Source organism: Chiroxiphia lanceolata, chromosome 5, assembly GCF_009829145.1.
Source record: "Chiroxiphia lanceolata isolate bChiLan1 chromosome 5, bChiLan1.pri, whole genome shotgun sequence".
In the NCBI taxonomy this organism is placed as follows: Eukaryota; Metazoa; Chordata; class Aves; order Passeriformes; family Pipridae; genus Chiroxiphia; species Chiroxiphia lanceolata.
This window is the reverse complement of record NC_045641.1, coordinates 25,294,907-25,317,622: the sequence shown is the minus strand read 5'-3', so window position 1 is coordinate 25,317,622 and position 22,716 is coordinate 25,294,907. Positions and strand designations below refer to the sequence as shown.

At 41.7% G+C, this 22,716-nt stretch overlaps 1 protein-coding gene across 1 annotated transcript; it reads left to right on the top strand.

Annotated features, from left to right (window-relative positions):
• Positions 1-2,831: 2,831 nt before the first annotated feature.
• CAV1 (caveolin 1) lies at positions 2,832-22,322 on the top strand. Its single transcript, XM_032688690.1, has 3 exons — positions 2,832-3,036; positions 3,852-4,016; positions 20,000-22,322. Exons 1-3 carry the CDS (start codon positions 3,007-3,009, stop codon positions 20,339-20,341), a joined length of 537 nt encoding a protein of 178 aa, XP_032544581.1. The 5' UTR covers positions 2,832-3,006; the 3' UTR covers positions 20,342-22,322.
• The last annotated feature ends 394 nt before the right edge of the window (positions 22,323-22,716 follow it).

Sequence of the window (22,716 nt, the reverse complement as noted above, 5' to 3'; positions counted from 1 at the left end):
GCACGTTAAACCCATGCTAGAGCTTGTTATCAGGCAGCAGGGTGAGGACAGTAGGATGGCTCAGAAAAGTTCCATGCCAACAATTCTGGCAGCTAAGGCTTTCATCCAGCAAAACATAAAAAAATGCACATAAAATTATGTGATTAGGCAGTTGAACAGAAGATACACAAAAAAGCAATGATCTTCCACTCCTAAGCCTCAGGTTTGTAAGTGCTCTGCATAAGGCAGGCTGCTAACATACAGCCTCCATTATCTGCAGCCTTGTTGCTGTTGAAACTATACATAAAGAAAACAGTTTCCCAGGACTGATTTTGATCTTGCTGACATTGGAATATATCAGGAGTATTGCTAATACCATAACTGGAATAATTACACAAGCTTAAAAAAAAGGGGAGTTGAGGATGAAGGAAGAAGGAGTGTTTGATACCAGACAAAGACACTCAGTGAGCAGTCATCCACATTCAGTTCAGTTTTGTGACTCATTTTCTGACACCACGAATTTTTTCCAACCTTTTTTTTTTTTTTGCACTGGCTTTTTGGAAGACATGTTTACTACCCATACTAAAACCTTTCCTCTTCTCAAAACAGAAAAAACCCAGATCATAACTCGCACACAAATTGCTCCAGGTTTAGAGCAAGTTCTCAATTAAGGTAATCCCAAGGTTTGAAAGTTCAGTTAAAGCAAGACTTTGGAGCAACAAAAACTTTTTAAAATTAGATATGAAATGCCTAAGGCTAGTGTGATGGAGAAAGAAGAAAGGCAGTGAGGTGGCCAGTGTTCAGCAACTAAAAGACACAGCAAAGCTCCATGAGAAGACTGTTTGGGTATCATTTCCAAGGACAGGTTGGGTGTCTACAATCTCTGGCAATTTTAGGACACCCCTGGATAATCCATTCATAGGAACTGAGAAGAGAACAAGAGCCTTTGCACTTTCAGAAGTTCCCTGCAGGCTCTTACCAGGCCCTTTCCCACTGAGCCATACCTTATTTTGAATGTAATAGGAACTCCTTGTAGAACTCCTGTGTGCACCCACGCCAAGTCTCTGGCTGCTGAGTTTGTGTGCATTTCTCATACAGCTGTGCTAGAGGCAATGGGCCATGGCTCCATCCCTCTCCATCTCTGCAGGTGTAACTTGCTCACTCTTACAGCTTGGTAGTACCCATGTCGTTTTCTCTGTAGGCTGTCTCCTTGATATTTCTTCAGCTCAAGAAAACACCACTAAGTTTCATCAGATGTGATGGGTCATTTCACTTTGTATGCAGCCTATTCCAGAATTCATCTCATAAAACTTATAAATTCCAATAGCTTCTGGTATTCTTCTAGCTGCAGTGGTGTTGTGTGATTCAGAAATGTCTTTTAAAGGGGACTGTGGTTCTGCAGAAACAATTCCAGAACCAATTCATCATTTCAAATTAACAAGTATCTCTCTTTTTTCAATCATCCTTAAAATACACTGTAATACTGAATGATTAATCAAAATGTTCTGATTTATGTGCAGGACAGGGACTAATTGAAAAACTTTCCTAGGTATGAGAACAAAGAACTGTCTTGTGGTTTTTTTCAGATGGGTATGTCCTTCAATACACTCATTTGACTCCATATACACACTCTAATGTGTGGACAGATGAAGATATTTTAATGATGGTTTAAGTAAATTATTGCATCACTTAGAAAGTTACTTTTAAAAGTTACGACTAACTTGGAAAGTTGGAAAACTTCCATCCAAAGCATTTGTTCTAAAGTTTATGAGCAATATAAACTCCTAAAGAAAGCTGACTGCTAACTGATGACCCTATAAGCAATACATGTCTTTGTGGACTGCATTTTCAACAGGTGCAGTTATTTACATCTGTGGAGCCTACATCCATCTTAGCCAGTGGCTTTTCCGAGGTCATTTCTCTGTTGAATTGCCAAAGCCAAATATACTGCAGTTAAGAATTTTCTACTTCTGTTGCTGCAATTCTGTGCTAAACTAACACTAAGGTCACTATTTTTCTGTTAATGTTATGAATCTTTCACCAGACTCTGATTTCCTAACACAAAACTAATGGCTGCAAGCACAAAAAAAAAAAAAAAAAAAAATTCTTAGCTTGCAGATGTATAGTGATGTTACAAACCTAACCTGAGCCATCTTGAATACAGTGATGAATCTTTACAGCATTTACACCAACGTATGCCCCCGAGCTTACAAAGAACCTTTAGGACAGAGCATGGCAAGACGTCGGTGTCCCACCATTCCCCTTTAAAAGTAAATCCCAGAGGTTAATATGCATGGCAGACACGCATGGATCAATTCTCCTCCCGGGAAAAATGTAGCACTGTTAAAGTTCAGAACTCTTAAATATTTGCATAGTTTTGAAATGAACCAGTTGAGAAAATCTCTTTTTCTTCATCCCAAGCATGTCCAAGTTTCCACAATTGTTCCTGGAGCAGCGATGCTTCTGTGTAAACTATTGTCAGTGCCGGGAGGGGGGAGCCCGACAAACGCCTCGCTCGCTCGGGACGTGATACTAAATTTTCCATGTCCTCATTGCTTCCTTGCCCCCTCGCCCCTGCCCTCGTAGCTCTGCCACACGCAGCCACTGTTGCCCCCTGCAATCAGCGGCGGGGACCCTCTGTCGGGGGTGGCGAGCGGCCGGGACAGGGCGGGCGACGCGGAGGGAACCCTGTCCCTATCACTATCCCTGTCCCAGTAGTGTCCCTGTCCCTGCAAGCGTGGCCCAACCATCCGGGACCGGGACCGCCAGCTCCCAGGTTGCCGGGGCAGGGCTACTTTCTCCTCCCACCCCCGGCAGCTCCCGGCTGCCCTGCTGTGTGCGGGGCCGTATCGCGGCTGTCATCCACCCCAGCCGGAGGCAGGGAGCCGCCCTGGCCACCGGCCAGCCCTCTCCTCGCTGCTACCTCCCCCGGCCGGCTGCTCCGCAGAGCGGGATCTTCCTGCGTCCGGTCCTACAAGTCACAGAGCAGAGTCACTCGCGGCAGAGCCGTCAGCAGCCCGCGGCAGCATGTCCGGCACCAAATACGTAGACTCGGAGGTAGGACCGCCAGGGGATGGGGCCAGGATGCTGCTCCGTTGCCCTCCCTCCCGCCCGCCGCCGCCGCCGCCGCCGCCGAGTACCTGCAGCGGCTCGGCCCCCCAAGCTTCTCGACCCGTCGGAGGAGCAGGGCCCAGACGGCTGGGCAGCAGGAGGGCGGACAGCCGGGCACCTGCGGGCAGGGACAGCGGGAGCCGGGATCTTGTCCCCCGCGGGACGGGGGAACGGGGGCTGCTGGAGTCCGTGGAGGGCGGTATATGGAGGCGGTATACGGAGGGCGCTACATGGAGGGCACTACGGCGGGTGCGCCGGGATGGAGGGGGCACAGTGATGGCTCTGCGTGGAGGGCAATACCGTGGGGTCAGTGTAGTGAGGACAGTACGGTGAGGGCGCCGTGCTCCATTCGACGCGGCGAGGGCGGCATGGCGAGGGCAGCGTGGGGAGGACGCTGCGCGGGGATCCCCGGCCGCTCTCAGCTGTGCCCGCGGGGGCCGCGGGAGCGCCCTCCCCGCAGAGGGGGGGGCTAGCTCCGCCCTGAGGGAACGCCGCTGGCCGGGTGCGGGTGGTGCGGGACCGGGGCCGCCTGGCGGCGGGAGCCGTGCCTGGCACCGCGGGGGTGTGGTGTGCGCCCCGCGGCCACGGTTAAATAGCTGGGCGAGGGCCTCCCCGCTGCCAGGATACTGCCGCCCGCGGGAGCGGGGCCGCCTCCCCCCGCCCGCCCCCCCTGCGCGGAGCGGACCGGCCCTGCCCGGCCCTGCCCTCCCTGCTTCAGCTGGGCTCTCCCATCCCGCCCGTACTCCCTCTCCTTCCCGCAGGGCTTTTTGTACACGGCGCCCGTCCGGGAGCAGGGCAACATCTACAAGCCCAACAACAAGATGATGGCAGATGAGCTGAGCGAAAAGGCAGTGCACGACGTGCACACCAAAGAGATCGACCTGGTCAACCGAGACCCTAAGCACCTCAACGACGACGTGGTTAAGGTGAGGGGCCGAGGCGGGACGGGGCGGGGGGCGATGCCAGGTCCTGCGGAAGCAAGGTACGTGGGTACTGTTGGGGCGGCAGCAGCTAATCGCATCCTTCCACCTGCTGCAAGAGGGAACGGGTCAGGGGCTGATTATATATAGTTTAGGTTTTGTTTTGGTTTTTTTTTTTCCAAAGAAAGGGGGCAGACAGCCGGAGAGAGGCGGGCAGCAGGCAGAGCAGCCCGCCGGAGCTCGTCGCTCCAGTGCGGTGCGGGGCTCCCCTGCCGCGGGCTGTCCGCGCTCTCCCGCCGGGGCGCACCGGGCTGCTCTCGCAGCACCCGCCGGGGAGCGGGGTGGCTCCCGCCGCAGTGTGTGCCGGCACTCAGCTCCGCAGCCAGGACGTCCCGCCCGGGGCCGGGGGAGCAGGGGGATGAGTTATGTGACCTTGTGTAACACCGTCAGAAGGATTTTCCTTCCCCGAAGCACGCACAGAGGCAGGGCAGGGAGATGGCACAAACCGGATTGCCTTCCCTAAGCCTGGTGGGTGCAAAATCAGAGGTCCTGGTGGTCGTTTGGATTTGTGTCCTTCAGAAGCTGATAAAGGGAAGAAAGCTAAGCAAAATCTAACTCTGTCCTTGTCTAGATTTTTTGTTTGGGTTTATAAATCAGTTTGACTATCTTCACAGGTCAGGGTCGATGGAGACTTTTGCTTGAAGTCACTTTGGTCAGAAAAATCAGAGCTTAATTTTCCTCTTAGCAGACAAACTTTACACTGTGCATGTGAAAATTGAGGATGCTGTCATCTGGACTTGTCAGACCCTAGGAAAAATGGGAGCTGCCCAGTCGTAGTGGATGACTAAGCCACTAACTGGGTTGTTTAGTGTCCAGCAGTGTCAGAGTGTGTGCAGTTCGCCATGTTTCTTGGTCACGAAGACCTGTTATTTATAAAGAGAAATATTGTATTGTTTCTAGAGAATCAAGAAGCTAGACTGGTTTCTGAATGTGTATCTGTAAAATTATTCATGCTATGTGCAGACAATTTAGCAAGGTCCCGAGTAACCTCAAATTCCAGACTTCAACACAATTTGAAGGTGCTGGATATGACTAACCATCATGCTGGATCAATGCTAAGAATTACTCTTCAAAGGTCTATACCTTTAAGGAGCCAGTGTCAGCTTTGCTGTATAGAAAGAAAAGGCATGAAGTTGTTACCTGTTTAGAAAAATTCATCTTGGTACAAAACTTCCACTGAAATGGTTGATTTTAAAAGGAAGAGAGCAGTTCTTTTTTCTTCTAACCATGAAGGAGCAGCTGAGTAGACAGGGAATGAAAGAGCTGATGAAGGAGACTGCATCATGGCTTATTTCATACACCAATAGAAGTCCCCAAAGCAACCAAACCTTCTGAGGATGAGTCATAGCCCCCAGGCAAGTCAGAATCCTGGTGTCCACAAACTTAACTCGTGAAAGAAAGATCCTACTGGGAAAATAGGGAGACCACTGACAGCAAAAACCCTGCTGAACTTCAACTGAAGCATACAAAGCCCATCCTGCCCTCTCTGCCTCCCACAGGGGCAAGGATTAAGGAAGTTTGTTACATTCAGTCTCCTAAAAGGAACTTGGAAAATAAGAATTATAGGAATGGAAAAAGCTAGCTTTTCAGTTAGCCCTTTTGAAACAATTGTGGACCAACACATTCATTGAAAAACAGCGAACAGCCAGAATACCAGTATTGCCTGTGTGTCAACAAGTGAGCTCCTGGTAGGGAATGTAGTCACATCAAGACACGGGAATATACCAAAATGAATTTGATGTTAACCAGACAGGATCCATTTTGCATCATAAAAACAGCAGTTTTTGTAAAAAATGGCATTGTAAAGCAATCTTTTCTGTTATGAGGATAAATAAGAATAACTTTGCTTTTTGTAAGTGTATCACAGATAGGTCCAATCTGAAGAGTAGAGGGAAGAATTTTGCCACAATTTGCCCTTATTTGGACACTGTGTTCAGATTCATCTGTCAGATGTAGCAATAAAATTCAGACCCAATACCTAGGGGACAGGCTTGGGTTAAGGTGAAGTTACACAGATTCTGTTCCTGTCTTAGCCATCGGTCTGTGGTCCCCTTCGGTCATGCATCTGCCTTTTGAACTTCAGCTGTAAGTCATCCAGGCGGAGTATAAAAGATATACTTGTATAACAGAATGAGTCCTCAGTCTTAGTCAGGTGCTGGAAATCAGAAAAAAAAATGTTCAGGAGTGCTGTAAAACCAGAAGTGTGGTTCAGGCTGAGTTTAATTTTGTTTTGAGCGGTTACATTTTTCTAGTTTCAGGACCCTCTGCTTTTTACTCAGTATTTTATGCATTTCTTGCCACTTGACTATGAGGCACAATAGCATGGAAACTGGGGACAAATCGGTCAGCCATGAAATAGAAATGATTAGACAGAGAACGAGGAATCTGCTCTGTAAGCAGCTCTCTAAAAGGCCTCAGTGTTGTCTGCATTCAAATACTTCCCATAGCACATTTTAAAAATAACCTTCTCTTGTGAGAAGCAGGAGACATGTTGCCTTGATTTGCAACACAAAGCATCTGCACAGCTTCCCCTGCAGCAGATGCATAGTGCAGGCAGCAATAGGGTTTGGATCCAGGCAAGGGGAAGAAACCTGATCAAGGCCCTCTTATAAAAACTAGATGCATGGAGCAGCTTTACACCAAAGTTGTTGGTGACTTTGCTTATGGTTTGTCTTCAAATTAGCTACCAAGTAGAAGCTAATAGCTCAGAGGATTCCAGAAAATTGGGGCAAATGACTGGATTTCTGTTAAGAGAGGGATGTGAATGAGGCCTTACAGAACCTGAGGTATGCAGACAATGAAGTTGGCAACTCTGTGCTGGAGGAAGCACGATCTAGTGAAAATCACCAGAATTTCCTTCCTGTTCCAATTCCTTCAGTAGGGACCAGAAAGGAACAAGTTTCTTCTTCCTACAACTGCCCTCATGCATCACCTTGACAGCAGGAGAACTTGTACTAGTGGTCCCTTTCCTTCAGGCACTGGTTTGTGAAGGTGGCTAATCAGGGAGGAGGCAAGGACAAAATCAGGCAAAGGAGAAACAGCCTCTGTGCACCTGGTAGCTCTCTGGGAGTACTGCTGGTGATACAGCTGGTTTGCGTCACAGTTGTATCTGTTTCATGTGTCCTTCACTGGGCAGTTTTACCCTTGGACTTGTATCCTGCATTTTATTTGTGTGTGATGAGATGCAACAAACAGGGTAGAAAGCTGATTGCTGGGGGTTTTTTCTCATTTGTTCCCCAATGACCCAGCACTCACATGAAGATGTCTGAAGTTCATCCTTTGCTCTTCCTGTTTTCCAACACAATATTTGTGTTTTCCAGAGTATGGATAAATTGCAATCTTCCAACTCTGGAGTCCAAGGTTTCTCAAAGTATCTGTGGTCAAGTCTGCACAGAGTTTACTGAATTTGAAAGACACAGAGGGGAGAGCCAGTTCTCCCACAGATTGCTCTTCTCAGTAACTTCCTTGCTCAGGATGGGGATGGACCTTGCAGCCAACCCTGAAAAGTCTACTCCTTTGGGACTAGTGAGGACCAAATGTACAGTCACATCTGCAGCCAGATTACGGTTTTTTTCCTACAGTTATGTGCTAGGAAGAAAGGCCTGTGCCTGGTCTACCATCTAGAACATATTTATTATTTTCTTTTAAACAAGTGGTGTCTGTCCACTGTTTGTTATATAGGAGTCCTTTTTGCTCTGGGGAAAAAAAAATCCAGTACTTGGCTACAGATGTGAGAATGCAGAGCCTTTGTACAAAGTTTTAAACAGTTATGTATTCATGCATTCCACTTAAAACTAATGCAGTTAAGGACAATTCAGCTCACTGCAAGGAAAAGTCTGGAATTTTTAGTCAGATGTTGACAAATACCATAATACCCTTATGTAGTCATTAGGGAGGAAACTATTACTCAGCCATTTTAAAGCCATTTACAATTTCTGCCTCTTTTTAATGAAAAGAGAGGGTTTTTGAAAAGCAGTTTGCCATTTTATTTAATCTTTCACAATGAAGGTATCTCCCTGTTGCAGTGAAAAAAAATGTAAGATGCACAGAGAGATGACTCGGCAAAGCACTTCCCATCCCTACACCTGAGAACCTCCTGGAAGGAAAGCAGGTGTCAACCCCTGCTCTTTTTGGATGGGAAGGCTAAGGTGTTGAGGGCTGTCATTTGGATGTGACAACAGGTGTCAACGTGAGAGGAACACAGTTCTGCTCTTCAACATAATAAAATGAGAGAAAAGCAGAGCTCAACAGGATGCTGTTTCTGACACAATTAAGTGAAATTTAATGCGGAGCCTTTTTCTTTGGTTTTAGGTATTGTTAAAATCCTGAGAAAATAGATATATAATTTTAAATATAACCACATAAATATATAAATGTATAAATATATAGACATGCAAATATGTGAGTATGTGTGTGTGTTCTAATCCAAGCTTGTCATCTGGGTGCTTGCAGTTGGCAGTGATTGAAGTGAGATGCCTCTGGAGGCAGATTCACATCACAGAGTTTAGCCCTAACCATAGAATGGAACAAGCAGTGCTCTCAAAGGGCATGTTTCTCTCAATTGCTGATACATGTAGCTTAGACATGACACCTTACTTGTACATAGCTGCGATTAAATGTAATTATTCTCTAACTTTGTCTCCTATTAACAGGCTAGGGGGTTTAGATTTAAAATGCAAGAAAATTCAAATGTTTGATTTTGGCTACCCACATTATCCAATTCTGTTTCCAATTTTTCTTCCAAGGCTAGTCTAGGAGTGAGAGATTAAAAAGTCAGCATCATTATGAATGCCAGTTTATATGAGGATTGAGTGAGGTTTTGAGAGTTCTCAAAAACACTTTTCTTGCACATTAATTAGGAGTTCCGAGACATGGAATTTCAAGATGTCCGTAAGATTACAGCTAATAATGGCATCTGTCCTAATGAAAGCTTCTTTCTCAAAAAAATGTGTTTGTACTTAAACTCATGGTGTTATTAAAGCCTTATGCACAGCATTCTTGCTTAGCATGATGAACATGACTCATAACTCCATAGGAAAATGTTCGTTTGATGTCCATGAGGACAGAGAGCCAACAATTCAGCATGGCTGTTCCTTTTGTTAGAATTTATTGAACATTATCTCAGATTCAGAGAAGAGTAATACTTTTCAATTCTGTTAGCTTCATCAGAATTCAGATTAGGTTTGAAAATTTTAAGAACAATTTGAATTAATTGTAGAGTTTTTAGCCCATTATGTGGATAAAAACACCATCTTCTCTTGCATAGGTTATGGATATCTAAAACAAACAAACAAAAATATTGAAATATTCTCTCTAGGGAGAAGAGGTGTAATTTTGTACAGTAGAGTGGTCTGCCCATGAGGTCCCCAATGAGGAAATTTGATCTTTGTTGTATTTTAGGCAACAGAAAGAAGAAATGAACTTGGGTGATTCTGTAACACTTGTGATCTCTGGAGAACTGAAGACAGATATAGTTCTAAACTAAGATAAGTTTGTATTTCCCACAGCTCTCAAATACCCTTGTAATAAACAAACAGCAGGATGAAGTGTACATCAGTAATTGATTTTATGAGCTTTTTGATCCAGAACTACCATCTCTCTTTTCTTTTCCAGACAAATGACAGTAATAAAACCCATCTTGGACTTTGAACATGAAAGAGAGGTTATGCCATTTAATTTTGTTTGATTTATTGAGAAGGCAGGTTTAACCCTACTAGTGTCTTTATATTTTCCTGACAGATTTCTTATGAAAATGTCTTTTGCTAGTTTCAAAACAAACTTTGAATTTCATGTGATATCATTCTTATCAGAAATTATGTTATCAGATTAACATTCAAAAGAACAAATATTTTCAGTACCGCTATCCCCACTCTAATGAGCATGTGATAAAACACGATTTTATTCAAGATAAAGGAGCTGGGCTGTACAAGGGTGGGGGTTTTCCCTATTCTTTTATTTATTTGGCCCACATACTTTATTTTCAAATAAATAGGAACTGATAAATTCAGCTTCATAGATAGATAAGTGAGAAGACACTCTCACAGCTGAAGGTGAAAGCATCACATTCTCTGTCCAGATTCCTACTGTGCTGAATTTATATTCACATTTTCAAAAAAGCCTACGGGAGTCTCCTAGATGGATTGCAACACTTCCTCTTGAAATTCAGACAAATGCTACAAAAAAATAATCAGTTTCCCCTCAAGACCAGGTTATTATCTCCTGTAGATATCAATTGTAAAGTCATCTATTGTTCTCTGAAGTCCAAGTTCATGTATCATAGAAATATAGAATGGTTTGGGTTGGAAGAGACCTTAAAGATCATCTGGTTCCAACTTCCCTGCCATGGGCTGGGATGCAACCCACTAGACCAAGTTGCTCAAAGCCCCATCTAACCTGGCCTTGAACATTTCCAGTGATGGGACATCTACAACCTCTGGGAAACCTGTTCCAGTGCCTCACTTATTAATTTCTTCTTATTATATAATCTAAACCTACACTCTTTCAGTTTGAAGCCGTTCCCCCTTGTTCTGTCACTACATGCGCTTGTAAAAAGTCCCTCTCCAGCTGTCTTGTAAGCCCCCTTTATGTACTGAAAGTGCTCAGTGGTCTCCCTGAACCCTTCCCTTCTCGAGGCAGAACAATCCTGAGTTTCTCCAGTCTTCATAGGAGAGGTGCTCCAGCCCTCAGATCATCTTTGTGGCCCTCCTCTGGGCTTCCTCCAAGAGGTCCACATTCTTATCTTGAAGGTCCCAGAGCTGGGTGCAGCACTCCAGCTGGGGTCTCATGAGAGCAGAGTGGGAGAATCACCTTCCTTGACCTGCTGGTCACACTTTAGACACAGCCCAGAGTGCTGGTGGCTTTCTGGGTCACAAGTGCACATTGCTGGGTCTTATTGAGCATCTCATCAACCAACACCCCCAAGTCTTTCTCTGCAGGGGTGTTCTCAGTCTATCCTCCACCCAGCCTGTATTTAGGCTTGGCATTGCCCTCAACCAGGTGCGGGAACTTGCACTTGGCCTTGTTGAACTTCATGAAGTTACATGGGACCACTTCTCAAGCTCATCCAGGTCCCACTGGATGACATCCCTTCCCTCCAGCGTGTCAACTTCACCACACAGCTTTATGGCATCAGCATGCACTCAATCCCATCTCATAAACTAAGAGCAGAACTGTAGAATAATGATATCTTGATTTTTCTGAAATGCTAAAGAAGTAATTATCTCATAATTAGGGATCGGTAACTTAAGATCTTGCATAAGAAAGACAATAAGCATGTTCTGGTAGAAATGAGGTAAAAGGTGAAAACAAGTTATACAGATTTGCAAAAAAGAATTGCAGCAGTTAACTGGAATGTGTTTATGGGTAATATACGTAGTCAAGAGTCTCCCTGCCTTAGAATCCCTTTACAAACAATAAAGAGGAAAAAATGGTTTCCAGATCCCCCTGTCTCTCTCCATGCACAGCTAAGGAGTCTGAGATCTCTATATTTACATTTCCCATTAGTGCCTAAATTTAGGAGGGATGAAGCTACACCAAGTTCCAAAAAGTTATACTTAATAGCACTTTATTACCTTAATAGCATACAAGCATACAATAAAATATAAATATATCATATTTATGTTTATTAAATAAAATGTAGTGTCAAATATAAAATCTGTTTACAGGATGTCTTTGCTTTTATTAAAGTTTTTGGATTCTGCTTAACTCCAGACTCCACTGAAATAAGTAAAAAAATTCCCATTATGTTTAGTGTAGTCAAAACTTCACACTGGTGTTTATGTTGATGAATATATCTCTTTAAACATACAGATTGACAGACATATGTGGATGTACATATATGTAGCAGGGTTCTTTGCTAAACTAGCTGTATTGAACAGGGAACTGTGAAACATGAAACAAATAATGAAACAAAGAAAACTTCTAAGAAGTTTGTTAGGGAAAACTGCAATAACCTCCCAGCAGCCCAGTTTCCAGGGAGGAAAACAGTAATTTTATTTTCTAACTGCTTACTCAAGCAACATCAAGATATTTTTCAAGGAACTAGCTCACATGATATCCCCACCTGCCCAGGAAGTTCTGATGTGTTGTAGAAGAGTGCAGATCTCTCCTTGAAGATGATAGTCTTTTGTTCTGCCAGACTGTATTGAGACAAAACAGGCAAGTGCTTCAGGAATAGATCTCTGGAGAACAGCTGATTGTTACAGTGCTGGCCCGTTGGTATCAGTTGCATTTTTCTCACAAGTACTTCTGCACATTTGGATGAGCCTGCCCATCTGATAAAACAAAGCCCATCACCAGGGCTCTTCTGGCATGTAATCAGTAATTAATCATGGTCAAGGAGCAGGAGGTTGTTCACTCAGTAATTATTAGCAAATTAATTTTTGGCTATTTTCATTGATTTTCAGTTTGTGAAATGATGATCTACAGTCACCTTTTTCTAAGTCATGGCATCATTTAAAAATTTTCATAATCCATTTGAGTATTTTGTTATGCATGCAGTAGGAATCACTCCTGACCGGACTGGTTTTCTGCCTTGGCTGGAAGAGTTCAGTCCTTCTATCCTGTTTTCTAACTTGAATATCTTGTTTGTCAAGCATTGTTTGCTTTTCTGGCGTACTCTATAGCACTCAGGAAAAATTCACTGTTTCCATTAAGAGATCTGCCAGCAGAACACTTTTCTTGCTGTATTGTGGAAAGCAGGCACGGGGACACAGGGAATGTAAGGCAAAGTCATTGGTCAATTTGAGCAAGAAACTGAGGTGCAACAGTTCTGCTTGCTTGTTTAGGCTTTCATTCACTTTGGAAGTACTTGTTGTCATTTTTCTGCACTTTATCAGCCTCACATAAGAGCTCTGGTCCTAGCCATCTGCAGTCATGGTCTTTTTTTTTTAAAATTTATTTATTATTTTTATTTTTATTTATTTATTTATTTTTATTATTTTCAAAAGAGGAACTGTTGTACCTGGTGATCTGGCCAGTCCCCAGAAGATCAGTGTGCTCTGAAAACAAAGTTCAAGATTGACAGGCAAAGCCTAAGCTTGTTGCAGCCCTGCCTGGAGGGACTCCTGGGGTTCCCTTGTTAGATGCTTGCCACCAATGCCAAGAGTCAAGGTGATGTCTTGTCTTGAATGGAGCTGAACACTGCTAGGTGTTCGTGTTTTGTAGTCACTCATGCTGTAGCCTGAGGTTTATATAAATACTGTGGAATAGAATGAGTTTTGGCTTTACTAAACACCTGAAAGCACCTAATGTTTGCTATCAAAATCTGATTACGGAGGAAGTATCTCATCTAGGAATCACAAAGCTCCCTGTTTTCAGGAACAAAGTACCAGCTTCTCTACATAACTACAAGTAAACATTTGCCAGGTGTTGATTAACAGCACTCTTTAAAGGGTGAATGAGTCTCCTGATGTCTGGAAGGGAAGGGAGAAGAACAGCTTTACTCCGTAAAGTCTCAACACCTCCCCATCCTCTTTCCTGTGGATTCAGTAGAAATAGTACAAACTTTTTCATCATTTTCTGATAAACTGTGGCAGTGGTCTGGAAGACATGCTTCAGTATATGTGGAAATATGGTATTCCAGAGAATCAAGGAAACACATAGATGTTTAGCTTGTATCACTGATTTAACAGAAAGGTTGTGAGTTTATTGCTTGGGGTTTTTGTTCAGATGATGTGATGCCTTTCCTCTCCAGGCACTGTAACTGGAAATTTTTAAGTTTCAAATGGTATGTGGAAGTACAAAAGCTAATAATGATCTCGTATGCTCATGCATTTTCTTATTTTTAATAATACACACCATGGCCTTCTTCAGTGTTAGTAGTGTTGTACCTATCCTGAACGTCACAGCCCAGATGTGACTCATGCCATAGAAAGGCATGTCATTTTGTGATATTTCATATATTTTCTTCTGTTGATTGCTTCTTTAAAGGACATTGAATACACCGGGGATTTTTACAAATTACATTTGTAAAAATACCATATCTGCTTCAAGTCTTATAAGGACACAATATAATACGGTGAAACAATATTAAAGTTACAGTCTTGGAACCAGGGAAAACCTGTTTAAAAACAGCCCAGGATAAGCAGTAAATACAGTTTCCACAGTCTGTGCAAAAAAATTAAAGAAAGCTAGCCTATGACTCTTCCTTGTATACATTCAGACTAGACTTTAACCCTGATCTGACAGTGTGTAAGCATATTGACCTCAGCGGGACCGTTCACATTTTTCAGGTTGTGTGCATGTTTAAGTGGTTTCCCTGACTGGAGATAATAGTGATCAATCAAGAGATATCCAGTAACGATCTAAGCAACCTTTTACTGACTCCAGAATACATTGGTGGCCCTCAAAAATGTAGGCACCCTCACCACTTGTTTGGGTTCCTCTTCAGTGGAGTAGGGGTGGTGCCTGGCAATGCAAACTGCATACTGTGAGCACAGTGTCAGCATGCAGCAACCACACACGAAGATTTGAATTATTATAGTTACAACCACAGAAGTGTAGATCAAAGCCTAATGCTCATGGTCTTAATAATTTTTTTTCTGATAGACCCAGCACAGTAATTTTTTCTATGTAATGGGTATTATGTACCTCAGAGAACAAACTTTTGAGGAAAACCACTACTGGTAAGTAGGTGATTTGAGGTTGGCATTTGACATGCCTTTCCAGCCTGCCAGGTTTTGATACATAGAGATTTACAAAGGTAAGGTCAGAATGTCAACTGATTTCGTACATAAGACATATATTCTTGAGTCAGGTGATAACACCATTAAGCATTTTTAATTAGCAATTCTTTTCCTTAAACAGACTTTTTCCCTTTCTTGTAAAAAATCTTGTAAATAAATCCCATACTGTTTCCCTCTCTGGTAAATAAATCTATTTTAGAATCAAAACAGGTTCCTTAATTTCCTGATAAACATATACAGAGCAAAAGAAACTGTGTTGATTCTCATAGCAGAATAAGACAAAAGCTTCAAGCAATGTAAAATCTGGCTTTGCCAAACTGAATAGTAGGAAACAAAGAATAGCTGAAGTCAGGAAGCGTATTGTAGGCATGGTACAGGAGTTGATAATATTTAATAGTTTAGGCTGAAACAGAAAGCTGTAGCAAGTTATTACCATCCTTTAGAGGGTCAAAGCAAATTTCCTGTACTTCTCTCCTTGTCACAAGTGAACGTGCCTATATTTTCATTAGCTTATCAACAACCTCAATGTAATTTTAGAGCACACCTTGACAGCTCTGGAGGAACAAACTACACGCTGAACATGCAATCTACTGAACAAGACCTGTGCCTAACCTAAGCATGCCTATATGTAGATAAAACTGAGTTCTTCACAGATCTACATGTATGTGATGCTTTGGCAAATGTGACCTTGAGAACAATACCCCCAAAAAGGTGTGTTATCCTTGCCAACCAGTTAGATTCATTTCCAGAAATGAGTGTCTTTCTTCTGTAGCATTCTATTTCTGGCCACTTCTTTCATCTGTCAGTCCTATTTTTACTTAGTTCAGTTGGACTCCCATTATCAGTCTGATGACACTCACCATCATTGAGTGCTACTGAACTAAAAATCAGAGGAGAGTAATAGGAGTGACTGAGGAGCGAGTAAGTGACCTGAGTGATGTAAATGTAACCCATAGCAAGGCAAAATGCATCCAGTCACCTGTTCTTCCTGCTGCCTGTGGAGGACTAATCCCTAGGAGTTAAAAGTAGGATCCTTCATGGGAGTGGTTTAGTGCAGGAAGAATCTGAGTGATATCTCAGTTGCTGCAGCATAAGGACTTATCTGTACTGCTTGAACAGTGAAATAATTAGATCATTTCCCAGCCAGTGCATCTCTGTGTAATCTGTTAGCAGATGAGAAGTAGAAGAGCCTAGATTACCTCAACTCCTTGTCTATCTTTATTTAGACGTTGCTGCAGGCGAGTCTGGTTTTGGACAGCACTGCAGAGGTTTGCGTGCCAGGCATTGCTGGACTTTCTTGCCGTGTAGTTTCATGTTCTTATGGCTTTCAGGGAGATAACTTCATTTTAACACTGTATTCAGCTAAGAGTCTTTTGAGTTGTCAGGCTGTTTTTCTGTCTTTTCACTCACAGGTTCCCTTATTCAAACTAGAGTAATGTGGAACATGGGACTTGAGGAATAATAAAATGGGAAAGGCATAGTAGTGTTACATCAGCCATGGTTCCTACAGAGCCATCTATTCAGCTTCTGTGCATTGGTAGAAACATTCTGAGAGTTGCTGAAATTACTCCAAGAAAGTCACCGTGATAATTATTGGTGGCATGAGTATTTGCTATTTTCTTACAGGCAGATTTATCCCTGAGTACTTTTAGGATAACTGTGTATGAATTGAGCTGGGAAATCCTGACCAAAGGTATATCATAAATGTTCTAATATTAGCAGCATCTCCTGAAATGAAGACAGGGCTGTCCATCTGGAAGTGTTATATGGCATGATTTTTCTGTCAGCTCCCCAAGATTAACTCCATGGACATTTTGCTGAAGACAACAGGGTAACATTATTAGTTACTGAGAATTGCAATTACAGAAAGTTTACTATTTGATTTGGAAACCAATTACTTTATTGGCTTCCATTTTCCAGTAAAACATTCATTACAATGGATTATTTTGAAAGGAATCAAATTATGGACCAGTCTTACTGTATATTTTAAAAGTTCTAGAAAATTCACTTTAACCCATGGTTTCTTTTTGCATGCCAAAAAATGCTTGTCTGATAAAAATAGGTCCCACTTAGCTAGATTAAAGATATAACCATGAAAAGGCCCATGGAACTCAATGCAAACTTGTTTTCCTTCTGAGTTAATATTTCCCTTACCAATGAGTTGAAAAAATACAAGGTGGAGTCTACCACAACTGAACTGAATAAAAAGACTTTAGGTATGACACTGACTAGCCCTCAATGCTCTAAACTTCTAGGATTGGCTATGCTGCCTTTGCCAAGGATCACAACATCAGCTGGTGTGAAGCATGCAATAAATTGTCATAAATTTTAGAAATTAGGTCTATTTTCAACCATATAGTTTTTATGTAGTAATATTTTTTGAGATGCAATTTTCTTTGCTGTAATCATCCTGGATTTTACCATCATCTGCATATTTCTATTATCTGATTGCAAGGCAAATGTTGATGATAAGCCAAGAACACCCATTCATTTGAAAATGAACTAACATGGTATGTGGGCTACCATGATAAGTTTGCTTTTGAATAGCGGCAGAAACAGATTCTATAAATATGCTTACTTATGTATTCCAAAAAGAAAATATCGGTGCTCCATAAACTCAGGCATACATTTTCCCAGCTTGTGTACTCAGTTTAATGAGATTGATTTCAGTGGACAGTGGACAGATCTTGAGATCATCTGGAGGGGCAGGAGTGGGAATAAATGTAAGACAAAATGCCGTCATCGGTAATAATGACTTCTCCATGTATACATCTACAACCTTTCCTTCTTTCTTTCATGATGCAGTCCTAAAATCCTGTGATTGATACAAGGACATCTGTGGTTTTCATTTAGTAAAAAGATTACAATACATCTGGAAAAGTTTCTTGCTCTATTTTATTATACTTCAGCTAACTTTTAATGTCTCATGTAGATAATTATATTATGGTCAACGTACTTCATAAAGCTAATTTTTGTCTGTTGTTTACTCTCCAAAGATGCACATTTATATCTAATAACCCCACAAAGAAAACAGAGAGCATGTTGTTGCCTGTGATGCCTTCCCCAAAATTAGAGCTATTTCCACAAGAGCTTCAGTCTTGCACGCACTGAAATTACAGAGCCCAAATAATTTCCAATTTCCTGTTGTCACTGAGCAGTGAATGTAGTGTACTTCCTACATTGTCTTTAGACTGCTTTCAAGGAACCTGTTTTCCAAGATTTGTACCAAAAATTAATTAACCCACAAGAGCAGAGGTTATTGCATACTTGTAGAACTTTTACAGAACAGAACCATTATTCAAACTCTTTTAATTTTCTCATTTTGTAGCTATTACATAAATTATGCTATTCAGTTTCAGAAAGTCCAGTCAGACTTTTGGCCCTGCTTGCTGTTACAGGCAAGCATGTAGAGATGACCTGTGTTCCTTGGGTACTCCACCACTGCAGAGTCTCACACTGGTTTCTTCGTAGGTGGAATTTCAACTCAAATGCTATCTTTAGGCGTGATTGTGATGGTGATGGTGATTATGATGAATTCCTATCCCAAAGAATGACTTTCAGACCATTAGAACCTCCTTCAGGGTAGCAGACAAAGAGGAGGTTAATAGTTTGCATTACATGATGTTTAGAGAGAAGAACTGGCAGAGAAAGTGATGTTTAGGCACAATAATAGTCCAATTAAGCCAGCCTGATGTTAGGCATTCAAGATATTTGATATCACAGATGATTCAGAAATTTTCTCCCAAGGACTTTCAAGCCCTTCATGTAAGATTGCACCTAGACTCTGCACTTTTGCTTGGAATTGGTTTTTTTGTTTAAGAAGCAAGAAAGTCCAGTGGTTTTGTAGTATTTTTCCCTTTGTTAGTAACTTATGTTTGGAGGTGATAAAAATTCAGCAGGAGAGAAGAAGGAGTGCTTTCCAGTTATTTTGTATATTTCAGATTCAAAGAAGTGATAGTAAGCTTTTTCCCATAGTATAAGCAATACTTACACTGAGTGTGTGTATATTCATCTGCTTCCAGAGTGCTAAGGTACTATTGCACAAGTTTATGAGGCTGCTGGCCCATATCATACTTACCCTGCTCTTGTAAATCTTCACTTTCAGCAGCATTATCATCTCACTTTGGGATCCAGTCCCAGGAATGCAAATTCTTTTTTTTTTCATCTGATTTAAACAGTCATTTAGTTTCTTGCAGATGAATAGTGTTGTGATATTCTCTTTCCTGCTGAATGCAGTATCTATACAATTGGTTGTGCTAACTAAATTAAATATCCTGTACTGTGGGTTATATCAAACACATCTGTGTGACATGGAGCTGAACCATCATTGCAATTCTTTTAATTTTCTAATAGAAATGTTATGACAATTAAGCTTCCTGAACAGCTCAGTATTTCAACAGAGAGTGCTAAAATATGCCTTTTGGAATGCACTGCTTCCTTAAGTGACTTTTTGAATAGTCAAAACTACAAAATACATGGAAGAGTGTGTTCCTTCTAAATATTAACGTTAGCCTGACTATGTCTTTCATGAACAGAGTTGTCACATAAATAGGATAGGCTAGAACAAAATAACTCTAATGTGAATAGCCTCCTCGTATTTAGTAAGATGAAAGAGCTCCCTAACACTTTAGGACTAAAGAGGAGCTCCACCTGATCCATGTCTAAGTCCATAATTTTATTTCTCAGTCTACTAGGAACTATCTATACCTGTTTCAAAGCATGTATTTAAATAGCTAGCCTCACTGTTTATTCACTGCCAACATTCAGCAACAGAAAGATGGCAAAATTTGGATGAATAAAACAGATCTTACTGATACGTGCTTGAGGTGTGTAAAAAGTCAAAGTAGTGACTCTACTCATAAAGATGTGAATGAGTTAGGTAATGAAAGCATGATGACTACTCATTTGGTTTGTCCCTTAAGTAGACTAAAGGCACTGCATACCTTAGGGCTGTAGGAGATGAAGAAAATATATTCAGCTTTGTGAAAAACTCCCATCTAGAAGTTAGATGTCTAATTTAGAGCTAATCGTTGAGTCTCTCTGCTAGTCAATGGAAAAAAGATAGTTACTGAAGATTCATTACCTAAATGATGTGTTATAATGGGTTGAAACCATGTTGGGATGTAAGAAGCACATGCTTTAGTGTTTTGTTGCAGGGGACCATAGCTCTCTAGGAAAGGTGTTTCTGGAATACACCCTTGATGTGAATATCTTACTGACCTGACTTTGTGTTCTTTGCTGCAGATCGATTTTGAAGATGTGATTGCTGAGCCAGAGGGAACACACAGCTTTGATGGGATTTGGAAGGCCAGTTTTACCACCTTCACTGTAACGAAATACTGGTTTTATCGTTTACTGTCAGCAATCTTTGGTATTCCTATGGCTCTCATCTGGGGCATCTACTTTGCCATTTTGTCCTTCCTGCACATCTGGGCAGTGGTCCCGTGCATAAGGAGCTACCTGATTGAGATCCAGTGCATTAGCCGCGTCTATTCGATCTGCATCCACACATTCTGCGACCCACTGTTCGAGGCTGTAGGCAAAATGTTCAGCAGCATCCGATTCACAGTACGGAAAGAGATTTGAGGGACATGTCAAAGAGAGCCATCAGCCTAGGAAGGGGGTTTTTGTGTTGTTTGGAGTGTTTTGGTGCCAGTTTCGTGTTTCCCAAAGCAACATACAGCAACTGGTGGTGGATATACTGGCCCAAAACAAAGAATCACTTGCTCAGTTTCTTTTTCTACTGTTTATTCTTACTGGACTACTTGCCTTTTTTTTTCCTTTCTTTTTCCTTTTTTTTTTCTTCCCCTCCAGTCTGCATTTCAAACTAACCTTAAATGGCTATTCTTCCAAGCCAGCTGCATATCATTTTGCTGGACGTTCAATTCAGAGATTGAAGTGTTGTTGGATGCCTTTTTATCTTACCCTTCATTCCTTGTGAGATAAATCCACAGTGATACTGAAGAATGACAAAAATGCTTTCCAACACTATAAAGCCATTCATTTTATTGTGGCCAAAGAGTGCAGAGCTATCGCAGCAGAATGAACGTGACCAGCTGGCAGGTTTTAGCAGAATGTTCTTTTTCAATTGGATTGTCAGTTGACTGCAGCTGTTTACAGTCATGGTCAGATATTGTGCACTATGAATAAATTAGTTAAGTAAACATATTACTGCACTAGTGTATGTCCTGAAAATTTAACACTTTATCAGGCTGTAAACATTGACACCTAAAAGCTTCGGTGGGTGCCTTTCTGTCTCATTCTCTCTTGGAAGTTTGCATCTAGTTGTTTATCAGTCTTTGCTAGGATTGTAGAAGCAAACTGCAATTGAGAGCTCTAAAACTGGTCATAATGGAAATGTTTTCCTGACTGTGACTTATGACACGTCCCTTAGCGACCATTTAGGTGCTTATGTCATAGGCTTCTGGGGTATTTTTGCAAAGTGTTCTTACAAATACATGTCACAGGTATGCCAAAGATAATCTTGAGTTTCAAGGAAAATGAAGGTGTGCCAAACAAGCCACGGGAGGCCAGGGAGGAGCTGCCCCATCATCTTTCGAAACTTCCCTATCAGCAGAAGTCAGCCTGCCACTAGCATGTAGATTGTTTTCAGGATGCTTTGCTGAGTTTAAACTTATCCATCAAAAGAGATGGTTTAGAATCTTCGCATTTGTGTGTTGGTTTGTTCATTTTTAGCTGACCTGCCACATCAGGAAGTCTTAGAGGGTGTTGTGTGAAACTACCGTGTTGCAAAGTGGAAGGCCTCTGTAGCAGAGACTTTGCAACATGTTCTGATGCTGTGACCTGCAAGAGCTTTTTGCCCTCATGATAGTACTGTGTTCAGAGATGCTCTCTGCATCCTCATCAGTGTGTGTGAAGCATTTGTAAAAATAGTTGTGAGGCTAATCAGCTTTATTGTAAAGCAAGCTGGGGCCTGAGCCTGCTCCAGCTGCAATTTCCAGCAAACCAGTTCTTGCCCTCCAGGTGTGCAAGATTTGGCCCTTGGGATGAACATGGAGCTCTCTGGTACACCTATAGCTTTATTATTTAGCGCTGATATTTCACATACTGCTTTACCTAACATGGGAGAGCCTTCGGTTCTATTTCTGCCAAAGCATTGAAAACTTTAGGAAATGCTGCATTTTTTTAAGGGGGAGGGAAGGGGGAAGAGGGAAGGGGAGAGAGGGTGCACAAAAAAAGTTACAAAACTATTAACTACTATTTGCATTTAAAACAGACACTGGTATGGATATAGTTTTATGTTTTTCTATGTACATAATGAAGAGTGTACTATTATAGATTTTTTCAGTATTAAAAACAAGCAAGATTGTAAACAAGAAATATTTTATCTTTTTATGAGGAAAATCACTCTGAAAGAAACCTTGATTTACGATACAAACTGTGTATCCTGAAAGATGTCTGTTCACTTAGATTCTTAGTCCCTAATCTAAATACATTGCTGATCCAAACATTTACATTATTGTTATACGCTTACAGATATAACTGGCACTTTTTTTAAAATTCTGCATGTACGTTAAAGACTACAATAAAAAGATGCTTAATGATAGCTCCTGTCTGACTTCTTTTTCCTTGTGGACAAACATTGGTCAAAGCTTTTTTTGTCAGTCCAGTGGAAACAGGATTTTTCCTAATAAAAGCTCACTAGCTGAAGCATTTAATGTATGGAAATAGGGGAATGACAGCTTTTATTCAGCCATGCAAAGACCTACCTTGTGACAGGACAGGTTTTTTCCTATGGTTTTATTGCACAATACCTGTCACGCTGTTAAGTTAGTATACACAAAAGCCCAACAAAACAGGCTATTACAAATGGCTTACAAATCTGTTAACAGTATTTTAATGTTCAAATGGCAGATAACAAATAAATGTAGTCGATTGTATGTTTTCCAGTAGCAGAATAGTATATTTAGCAGTGGTTAATAGGCCAGTGGTAGCAAGTA